This window comes from Cornus florida, unplaced genomic scaffold (assembly GCF_030987335.1).
Source record: "Cornus florida cultivar Cherokee Brave unplaced genomic scaffold, ASM3098733v1 CherokeeBrave_3.0.0_Hap2_Chr08, whole genome shotgun sequence".
NCBI lineage: Eukaryota > Viridiplantae > Streptophyta > Magnoliopsida > Cornales > Cornaceae > Cornus > Cornus florida.
Window position 1 is genome coordinate 32,312,501 of NW_026775578.1, and position 12,673 is coordinate 32,325,173.

The window sequence follows — 12,673 nt, forward strand, 5'->3', positions numbered from 1 at the left end:
ATACCTCAAGGCATTAGCGTCATTGGGTTAGAGCAACCATCATAACAAATCAGAATAAAAACAAAGCAACCCAGAGCCCAAAAGTGAGGGCAGAATCCAAATTAGACGAGGCCCAACATTATTCTTCTCAAGCTCCCCAACCCATCAGCAAGTACCTACCAACATTAGTCACATGCTATCACTGGCCTAGTTGTATAATGACACTGGAGGTTTGCTTCAATTGGTATAGTCATAAAGAATTCGACCAACCATCCTGTTCGTAATTCTTTTTTAAGGATCCGATTTTATTAAATACTTTCATGAATCGGCTTATTTGATCGATTTATATCGATATTCACTCGAATTCATTCGCGAATGCGAACCTCGTTCAAGTTCAACAATACATTAATTGATATTACTCAAATTGTCCAATTTTGCACTCATTGAAAAAACATAAAATCAAAACCCTAAACAATGAAATTTGGCTGAAAAGAGGCCTATGAATGAATCTCGTTAGTTGAAACAAGCCTAACCCTTCAATTTGGTTTTTTCCGGTGATTCAAACAATGCCATGGACATTGAAAACATGTTCCACGTCACCAGCATTCTTGCCAAATTTATATTTTATTTGTTAAATTTTGATTTAAGCTAGTCATTATGGTGAATATCATCGGTTTCAAAAAAAAGTTTTTAAAAAAATTCATAAATTGATATTAATGACATTATTTTAGTTATCTCATAAATATATGTGAACAGTATATATCTAATGACCTGAGACAACTCGTACTTTGAGAGAGATGTTAAACTACATTCTTGATGTATGTAGTTTGTAGTATGTAGTTTAACTATTTGTGCTTGATATTGGGCAATATGTCAAAAACACGTTATAATTTTATCATATGATGTGAAATTGAAGATCATGGAGGTCCTTACAAACAACATAGAGGCCATTCCATGTAATCTTTACCTCCCCATGTGCACAAGAGAGGATTGAGTTGCCACTTGCCACTTGCCACTAGAAAGATACGCGCGCCTTCACAATCTGTTTTGAATTTATCGATTCTCTCGCATCTGCTAGGAGCAGGAGGCATCGCTCACTCTGCCTCACTCTCTCTGTAGTGACACTGTTTACGCCCCTTTTTTCATCGGAGTTCTGCATTCCTCTCTTAGTAAAGGTGCTCTGTTCATCAGAGTTTGAGTTTCTTCAAGTTGGTGTGTTTCTATGGGATAGATTCCCAACTCAATTCAGGCAAACGTTCATGTGGACGGTCGGATCAGATGGAATTTTGGGTCCTATGGGTTGTTGGTTCGAGCGTCTTGAATGGTGAATGGCTTATTGGCCACTCTCCACTGTTTTTCCTTTTGATCCAGGTATTGGGTTGGTTTTATTTTAATTCTAACTTTTTTTGGCCAATCGCTTATAAGCGCCGAGTTTTTGTCTGCAACCATGGCTTCTGGGTTATGGTTGGTTATTGCAAATGTTTATTTGTCGGCGGGTACGCTATTTGGGAATGGTTTTATCGTTTCTTGTGGTACGTCGTTTTCTTGATCTTGCGTGCCGGTGTTCTCTCACATCCACAAGCCTCGCGCTTAGGGGTGTTGTGCGTTGGACGAGTTCTTGCAGCAAGTTTGCTGCTCCTTTCCTTGCTCTGATCAGCACTGCCTATGACCTGCAATTAAAAATGACCAATTGGCTATGAGTCTTAGTTTGGGCTGGGACATAGAATGCTTTTATGGGTAGAGGGTCTTGGTGTCCAAATCTCATATTAAGGTAGTTTTGTTTGGTGTTTGTCCTATGTCCTTGCGTAGTGTTATTTTCTTTAGTTGTGCTTTGTAGATGTCGTGCCCAAATCTCATATTAAGGTTGTTTTGTTTGGTGTTTGTCTTATGTCTTTGGGTAGTGTTGTTTTTTTTTTGTTGTGTTTTGCAGATGTCGTATGGCTGTTTTTTATTGTTAAAAAAAAAAATAAAAATAAAAATAAAATAAAATAAATTTCTCTCACATCTAAATTATTATTTGTGAATAACATTGTAATGAGTAACTGATTATTTATGACAAAAAATAATGTTCTCGGTTAATTTTTATTTATTTGTCATGCAAAGATAAGGTATAGCATAACCTAATATTTTACATGACTTCTACCTATTAATATTATTTTAGTTCACAATATTTTCGGTTTAGCTCATATATGTTTCTAATTTAAATTTAAAATTATTTTGCTGAAACTAATTTATTATGAGACGTTGGAGTAAATCGAAATAATTGAGGAATACATGAATGAGCAGAGAAGCAAAAAGTAGAAAATTACAGGTGTTCATGTGCCTTGAATGACACTCTGTCTTTAATCTAAAAGCAATTTGTAGTTTTCAATCCATCCCATTAAAATTGTGTTTCTCCCTAACTTGGTGTGTTTTATGAATGATCATAAATCGCTTTTTTTTTGTTTTGTTCCTTTAGTGGGACAAATACTACAAATAAATAATATAAGTCAATAGAAATTTTAAAAAAATTATTTTAAAATGTATATATAAACAAAAAAAAAACTTTCAAACATTTATATATAGATTTGATATCACCTGTATAACACATTCTGTTATTTTATTTGTTAAATTTTGATTTTGCCAATAACTAAGATCACACTACTATCGATTTCAAAAGAATTAATAATTCATGAATTGTTATTAATGTCATCATTTTATTTACAACAACAATATGATATATCTATTGATATGTTAGTATTTTTTCTTTGCATGAATTCTTACTATTAGTAGTATTTAAGTTAACAATATTTTTGAAAATTAGCCAAGGTTTAGTTTATGTCTTCTTAAATATACTATAAATATACTATTTGAGTTGACAATATTGTTTGAAGTTAACTAAGGTTTAGCTCATATGTCTTTTTAATTTTAATTTAGAAATATTTTGCAAAAAATATACTTAAATGTTGGAGTAAACTGAAACATTTCAGGAATACATTAATTAAGTCTTCATTTATCTATTCTTTAACATTGTAGGAGGTGGGAGGTGAGAGGGCAGAGCAATTTGTTTTCAACCCACTGTAACTTTCTTGTTACAAATCTTTTAGAATAGTTATATATATATATTTTATACAAGATAAGAAGGGTTAGAAGTTAGATTAGTAGGTGCAAAGAGTCGAAGCCTGGCACTCCCAAAATCCACCGGCGGCACTAACCACTGGGCTATCAAGGCATCTGCAATAGTTATATTAATTGAGTTCGAATCCTAAACTAAATTTACTAATTTAAACGTTTTCTAAGCCGAGTTTGCCATTATATAGTAAATAATGAAAAGATATATAATGTAATGTAAAATTAAAATTGTTTGTTGAAAAAATATAATTAAACTCATATTTAACAATATTCAAGGAAAGAAATGCTTCTCTAATCTTTTTGAACTCAATAAAAAAAAAATTCATGCTTCACATTTGAAACCTTTTTTTTTATTATTCGGAAATTGTTAGTAAAAAAATGGCCACATAATACATCAAAATTGATTTCTTGTTGCAAAATTAAGGGCATTAAAGTCCGTTGTTTAGGGTGGACGGCATGTGGTTGTTTAATAGGGAGGGAGGGAGGTATTGTTATTAATGGGGTGGAATGGATGAACTTGCTATTTATTTATTAATTTGATGTTAAATTGTTAATTATTGCCCTATTAGTCACTTGCGGTACTTAAAATTGATTAAAACAAGGATGATCTTCTGAAAACTAGTGTGTTTTGTGAGTTTTAGTTTTGCTACTTCTAAGCTATTACACGCTTATTTGAGATGTCACTTTAATGGGCATCTCAAAAAGGTGCAGTGGTTAATCATTAGCCATTACAAGAGTCAGTCTAAATAAAAACTAATAAGCCAAATAATTAATAGGCAAATAGAAATTAAGAAATATAAATTTACACTAGTTATTTATTAAAAATTTATTTAAAAATAAAAAACTTCAAATATCTATATAGGTAGATTTGGTATTATTAAAACAAGGATGATCTTCTGAAAACTTCAAATATTTATTGTCTAATCCCTCAATATAGCCTTTTCACGATTCAAAATGACAATATAGGCATTGACAACGTTTTTGGTCAAATTGATAATTTACTTGTTAAATTTTGATTTAATTAAGCCAGTCTTTATTGCTATAGGTTTTTAAAATGTTGTTAAGAAAATTAATAAATTTAGATTAATTTAGATTATAATATCAATATATGAATAAGATATATCAGTTTGTTCCTTATTTATTTATTTTTTTCTAACTAGCATCTCATAAATCTTTGTTTTTTTCAAGTTTCTTATTTCAATTGAGCCTAATTACTCATCTCTTTTTCTTTTATGTACCATATTTTTCTTAATGAGTGTAATCAATATATCTCTCATTTTCAAAGTCACTAGATTAAGTATTTAATTCAACAGAAACATGCTTATTATTGTAAAAATCAATAGACAAAAAAAAAAAAAAAAAAAGAGGCATTGCTAGCATACCACATTGGAGAGTACTCTTTGAGATTGCATTGCATGGAATAAAAAGCTTTCTTGGTCTGTATGCATCACTTGTAATTTAATTTTTAATTCCTCAAAGAGAAAGTTTAGGATCAAGTGATAAGAAGTGAGCATTATGGTGTGAAGTACTCTTATTACAATGCTGCTGAAACATGTAAAAATATTAAATTAGTTTTTCGATTTTTGATTCCTATTCGCAAAATCTTTGGCATTATATGAAATAAAATATATTTTTATTATATATGTTTTCCAAAAACACGGCTACAAATAGAAATCCCAAAAACAAAACGGATATCAAATAGACTTTAAATATTTATCAAAAACCTTGTTACAAATAGAAACGCAAAAAACAAAACGCGTACAAACAGACCTTAAATATTTATTAAGAAAAAATGTCAAAATTATTGTCCCTAGTGCTTGCTGCTTATTACTTGATTCTAAACATCCTAAAACGTAGATGCATCACTTGTAATTTAATTTTTAATTATTTATATAAAAACTTTTAGATATTTCCACCTAATAACTATGGCTGGTAAAATTAGATCCACAACTCAAACACGACATGAAATTAGTTGATTTGAGTTCGCCTTTTGCTAATCGAGCTCATGAATCATGAATATTAATTGATCAATAATGGTTCTATGTTGTTAAAACAGGCTTAACCACTCAATAGATTTTTTATTTTTATTATTGATTGATCAAATTAATAGTTGAATTGACATTCAAGCAATTTTATTTATCCAAACTTATCCTATCTAACTTATTTCTATAAACATTTACATTCTAACATATTTAGTGGAGGAAGGATTTCAATCTATATGACATGCACCTCTTGTACGAAAATTTGAGACTATCAGTCATGTAAAAAAAATTAGTAGAATATATATTTTGAGACAATTATATATATTCTTATCAATAAATGAAAAGGAAATAATTATTACAAGTGTGCGCGTGTGTTTTAATTTGTGTCAATTTTTTCCCTGACAAATTAGAGTTTCCAAACTAATAATAATAGAATAGTTCTATTGCCAGCCTAACAATTCCCTCCATTTTGAATCATATTTTTTAAACCAACAAATTCTGGGAATATTCTTCTTGGCTTTGCTTGTAAACAAATGTTATGCAATAAATCGTTGATACAATGAGAATAATACTATAAAAGGGTGTAGTTGTTATCTCTTGGTGATACAAGAGTCCATCTACAAATAAAAATTAATAAGCAAATACAACAAATTAGTAATAGACCAATAAAATTAAAAAAAAAAAATTTACATGATTAATTTTTTATTTATTAAAATTGTATATAAAAATAAATAATCTACAAACATTTATATAGTGGTATAGATTTGAGAATCAATAGTAATTGTGATAATAACTTTAGAATGAGCAATTCACTATTCATTACCAAAACTAATGTTCATTTATTTATTGTATCATGCAAAGAAAAAAAATTGCATAACCTAATATTTTGCATCACTTCTACCTATCATTATTATTTGTATTCATAGTATTTTTCTTTAAACCTAACTAAGGTTTAGCTCGTACGGGTTTCTAATTTAAATTTACAATTATTTTGATGAAATTAATTTTGTTTTAAATGTTAGAGGAAAGTGAAATAATTTCAGATCGAAATATACATAAAGGTAATTGCTTAATGTCGAGCAAACAATAAATAAAAAATTACCATTATGACTGTATCACTTTGAGAGTTTTTGTAACTTAAATTTAGAATTATTTTGATTAAATTAATTTAAGTGAAACAATTTGCGAAGTTTGGTGAAATTATTTTATGCCAGATCAACAATAAATAGAAAATTACTATTATGACTATATGTGTTTTCATAGACAACCCCTGTAAATTTCTTTTATGTAATACTCACATAACTTCAAAAATAAATTTTAAAAAATTCATAAACAAAATCATTCTTTCCATATACTAATAATAAATAAATAAAAAAAACTTATTTCAAATTGAACTCAAAAGGGGTATAGCTCGAGGCATTAAGGTGATTGGGTTAAGAGCCCAACCGTCATAACAAATTAGAGTAAAAACAAAGCAACCTAGAGCCCAAAATAGATGTGGCCCAACATTGTTCTTCTGAAGGTCCTCCCCACCCATCATAATCTTCCTATAAAAAGTACGGAGCAGTAGGAAAGAATCTGCGCGCACACTCTTATATCTGCCACAAGAGTCCATCCACAATTAAAACTTAATAAGCAAATACAACAAATAAATCATAGGCCAATAGAAATTAAGAAAAATAAATTTACATGACTAATTATTTATTAAAATTGTATATAAATATAAAAAAAACTTACAAACATTTATATATTGTATATAATTGATATCACAGTAATTGATAACCTTCGTATTCCAAACACGAGGGACCAAGCGGGAAGCTAATTGAGAATTATATTAGTGTAAATCACAATTTGTAGAAAGAAAGTGGAACTTTACTAAAATTCAGTTTAACAATACATTAATTTACACTACTCAAATGATTCAATTTTGCACTCCCATTGAAAAAACAAAACATAAAATCAAAACCCTATAAAATGAAATTTGGCGGCCTATGAATGGATAGAAACAAGCCTAAACTCTCAATTTGACCTTTTTTTTCTTTGGCAATTCAAACAAATGCCAAGGACATTGATAGTCTGTTCCACATCGCCAACATTTTAACCAAATTTATATTTTATTTGTTAAATTTTGATTTAAGCTAGTTATTAAGGTTAATACTATTGTTTCAAAAAATAGTTATTTAAAAAAAATTCTTGAATATATTAATGACATTATTTTAGTTACAATATCAATATATGTGATATATATATATATATATAAGAAAGTCACACTCATTTGCAAAACTTGTACTTTGAAAGGTAAGTTCAAACTACATCTTTGTGCTTGATATTAGACAATATGCCAAAACACCTTTACAAGTTACAGCTTTTTTTTACTATTTTTTTTTTTGAATATTATGGTGTGATGTGAAATTGAAGATCATTTTTTGCCATTAAAAAAAATAAGGTGAATTGTAAAAAACACCCATTAACTATCACACATTAGCAAAAAACCTCCCTTAAGAATTGTTTTAGTAAAAAAAAAAACCCCATCAACTATCATGAGGGTATTTTAACTGATGACAATTTAAGGAGTTATATTTTGGACGAAAATACCCCTTAAACAGTCAATTGTTCACCACCACCGTTAAAGCGAGTCTTTACCACGTAGTCTTCTCCAATCATCTTCAGTCCTCGGAAACAACCCTCGCCAATCAAGTTGATGAACTACTCTGGACCAAATAATTTGAAACCAGTGGCCTTTGAAATTAGGTGAGTATCATTGGTTTCAAAAAAAAAAAAAGTTTTTAAAAAAATTCATAAATTGATATTAATGACATTATTTTAGTTATCTTTGTGTTTGATATTGGGCAATATGTCAAAAACACCTTATAAGTTGTAACTTTTTTTCTTTTTCTTTTTCTTTTCTTTATATATATATATCTTTGTGTTTGATATTGGGCAATATGTCAAAAACACCTTATAAGTTGTAACTTTTTTTCTTTTTCTTTTTCTTTTCTTTATATATATATATATATATATATATATATAAGAATTTAAATTTTATCATGTGATGTGAAATTGAAGATCATTGAGGTCCTTACAAACAACATAGACGTCATTCCATGTAATCTTTACCTCCCCATGTGCACAAGAGAGGATTGAGTTGCCACTTGCCACTAAAAAGATATGAGCGCCTTCACAATCTATTCAATTGATCGATTCTCTAGCGTCTAATTTATTATTTGTGAATAACATTGTAATGAGTAACTCATTATTAATTACCAAAAATAATGTTCTCGGTTAATTTTTATTTATTTATTTATTTGTCATGAAGATAAAGTATAGCATAACTTAATATTTTGCATGACTTCTACTATTAATATTATTTTCGTTCACAATATTTTCGGTTTAGCTCATATATGTTTCTAATTTAAATTTAAAATTATTTTGCTAAAACTAATTTACTATGAGACGTTGGAGTAAACTGAAATAACTGGGGGTGCGTTTAGTAACGTTTTCGTTTTCTGTTTTTGCAGTCGCAAAGAAACATAAACATAATTTTGTTTTTCGAAGTAAAAACAGAAAGCAAAAATAATGTTTAGTAACTTTTGTTGTTATCACAATTTTAATAACAACAAACAAAAAGCAGTGTTTAGTAAAACATTTGTTACAATTTTTTTTTTTTTTTTTTTTTTTTGAAAATTTTTTTAATTTATTTTTTCATCCATCGATCAAAATCTAACTTTCAATCACAATAAAAGATATAATCTAAAAAGGAAAAAAATATATATATATACAGGCAAGATATGTATACAATTGTATAATGTATATATATATAATATAAAAATAAATTTTATATATACATATATATTAACAAAAAATCTGAAAACAAACCACAACCAATACATATATAACAATCAGAAAAAAAAAAAAAAAAAGAAGAAGAAGAAGAAGAAGAAGAAGAAGGGCGTACAGTTGTATAATGTTTATATATAGAATATAAAAATAGATTTTATATAATGTATATTTATAGAATATTAAAGTACTAATGGAGTAATGTCTGGTTGTGTATTAATGGAAGAGTAATGTCAGTTGTTGCGTAAAAAACAAGAGAAACATTAGTGAAAACGTTTCATCTGTTACAGTGAAAAAACACAGGAAACATCATTTTGATGTTTTCTTTTTCTTTCATAAAAATGAGAAATGTTTTTCATTAAGAGGATACAAAAACAAATTAATAAACATGATTTTTGTGTTTGTTTCTCCTTTTTAAGAATTGACAACAGAAAACAAAAAAATGTTTTGGGTAAGACATGAATGATCAGATAAATCATAAATTGGTATGTTTTATGAATGATCATAAATCATTGTATTATGTGTTTTTGTTTATATTAGTTTAGTGGGCAATAAAAAAAATATAGTTTTTCGGAAATTAGTAGTAAGAGACTTTCAATTAAATCTAATAAAGAAATATTACAAATAAATAATATAGGTCAATAGAAATTTAGAAAAAATATTTTAAAATGTATATATAAACAAAACAAAACAAAAAAAAACTTTCAAACATTTATATAAAGATATAGATTTGATATTATAAAAATTGTTATCCTTCATATTCTAAGCACCTATATCACACATTCTGCCAAATTTATTTTTTATTTGTTAAATTTTAATTTAAGCCAATAACTAAGATCACCCTACTATCGGTTTCAAAAGAACTATTAAAAAATTTAATGAATTGTTATTAATGTCATCATTTTATTTACAACAACAATATATATAAATAAGATATATATATATCTATTGATATATTAGTATTTTTCTTTGCATGAATTCTGACTATTAGTAGTATTTAAGTTAAAAATATTTTTTGAAAATTAGCCCAGGCTTAGTTTATGTCTTCTTAAATATATTATAAATATAATATTTGAGTTATCAATATTGTTTTAAGTTAACTAAGGTTTAGCTCATATGTCTTTTTAATTTTAATTTAAAAATATTTTGCAAAAAATAATACGAAAGATGTTGGAGTAAACTGAAACATTTCAGGAATACATTAATTAAGGCTTCATTCATCTATTCTTTAACATTGTAGGAGGCGGGGAGGTGAGAGGGCAGAGGAATTTGTATTCAACACAATTCAACTTTCTTGTTACAAATGTTTTAGAATAGTTATATTAATTGAGTTTGAGTCGTAAACAAAATTTGAAATTTGCTAAATTTACTAATTTAAACGTTTTCTAAGCCGAGTTTGCCATTATATAGTAAATAATGAAAAAATATATAATGTAATGTAAAATTAAAATTGTTGAAAAAATATAATTAAACTTATATTTAACTATATCCAGGGAAAGAATGCTTCTCTAATCTTTTTGAACTCAATATTTATTTATTTTTTTTCATGCTTCACATTGCTTAATATCCTTTTGAAACTTTTTTTTTTTTTTTTTTTTTCTATTCGGAAATTGTTAGTAAAGAAATGGCCACATACTACATATAAATTGATCTCTTGTTGCAAAATTAAGGGCATTGAAGTCCGTTGTTTAGAGAGGGAGATAGGGAGGTATTCTTAGAATCTTATTAATGGGGTGGAATGGATGAACTTGCTATTTATTTATTAATTTAATGTTAAATTGTTAATTATTGCTTATTACTTAAAATTGATTAAAACAGATGATCTTTTGAAAACTAGTGTGTTTTATGAGTTTTAGTTTCGCTACTTCTAAGATATTACATGCTTATTTGATGTCAATTTAATGGGCATCTCAAAAAAGGTGCAGTGGTTGTCTCTAAATAAAAACTAATAAGCAAATACAACAACAAAGAATTAATAGGCCAATAGAAATTAAAAAATATAAATTTACACTAGTTATTTATTAAAAAATCATGTAAAAATTATAAGTAGATTTGGTATCATAGTAATTGATATACTTTGTATTCTATGTACCTCAAGTGACGAATGAGGAAGCAAATTGAGAATTATTAAGTGTAACAGAAATCACAATAATAAATAAATTGAAAGTTTTTTTATTTAAAAAAAAAAAAAAACTAACGGTATCAAACTTTTATTTTTAAAAGAGAAGTCAGAATTTAAACTTAAGTGGAGGCATGTGTGTGAAATATTTTTGATAAACTTAAAAATCAATTCAACAATACAATAATTTAGAGTTTAAAACCATCACTAGTTTTTACTTGAAAAGGTAGTAAAAAATATACCATTGAATTATATACAGTATGTATTTTGCATTGATTTCTCCTCTTTCTCGTGCTAGTCATTATTATTATTATTATTATTATTATTATTATTATTTGGGTAAATGTCTAGTCATTATTTTGTTAAAGTTAAACTTTGGGATGAGTAACTCAGGAAATAACTTTGGGATGACTACTAACTCATTATTTGTGATCAAAACAGATGTTCCATCGAGCTGCATAAAAGATAACTTTTGGAGACTCCACCATGAAAGCTCTCCACAAACCCAAACCCCCGTCAAAGACCAACCCCACTGCAAATCACCTCAAACCACCATTCATCCCACTGAATCAAACCTCCTCCATCTCTCCACCTATACTTACATCCCCAAATAATATTCCTTTACATTCTCACCAGCATAAACCAGCTCACAACTTCCATCAGAAAACTCCTCCCAAGCAAACAAACCAGTTTAGGAAATCCCACCAAGAAACACTTCCCAAGCAAACAAATCAGAAAATCATCCTTAAGAAACCTCCATCTACTACATTACAAACACAAATTTACCACCCACCAATTCCATCCTCACTCTCAGGCAAGCCCCATGTACACTTTCCCCCATCCACTATAAACCCTGTAAGGATTCCTCAATGCAGTAACACTCCATACAAAACATCTACTCATTCACATCATCCACCACTTCAACATTCCCCTACTTCACCTCCTGCTAACTCCTACTTATCAAGGAACTTCAACCCTTTACTTTATTCCTCCCCAGCTCATCAAATTGACAGACTTCAAGAGCAATTAGAGTGGAAGGATGAAAACCTTGGGAAAGCCCTGGAAATGTACAACCGGCTCAAAAATATGATCTCAGAACTAAGAAGTGAGCTTGCTGAGATCAAGGTGCAAAATCAGCAAAATGCTCCTACTCCAACCACCCAGCAGCCACCACCACCACCACCACCTGTGGGCCACACACAGCAGTAGCGGGATCAGGTTTGAATTCAAATTCAAACTCAATTACAATTTCTAACCCCTTGGTCAAGTCCCCTCTGCAGGTTACTTCTCCCTCCACTTCTCACTCCTCTCAAAAGAGTAAAAGTGCAGAATGCTTTCCCACCTCTTCCAATACAGCTCCTACAAACTTACCTATTTTATGTTTCCAGCCAAATTCGCCAAAGACAATAATGGTCCCACCTCCCCCTCTCTCTAACCTCGTGCAGCACATCACTGACAATACAATAGTCAATCCACTTTCCCTCCAAAATCAAACCACCCATTAACCATCAGTCTAAACCATGGAATGAAGTGGTCAAACAAAGCACCAAAATGAACCTTGAATATCTCCAACCTTCAGCCTCCTCTAGGTACATCGACCCACCAAAGGGCCCGTGGTCAATTGCAGGACACCCCTTTTCACTTA

The 12,673-nt window shown here is 29.1% G+C and overlaps 1 protein-coding gene across 1 annotated transcript; it reads left to right on the forward strand.

Moving 5' to 3' along the window:
• The first annotated feature begins 11,514 nt into the window (after positions 1 to 11,514).
• On the forward strand, positions 11,515 to 12,237 carry LOC132270008 (proline-rich extensin-like protein EPR1). The gene has a single exon (XM_059771231.1). It carries the CDS (start codon positions 11,515 to 11,517, stop codon positions 12,235 to 12,237), a length of 723 nt encoding a protein of 240 aa, XP_059627214.1.
• The last annotated feature ends 436 nt before the right edge of the window (positions 12,238 to 12,673 follow it).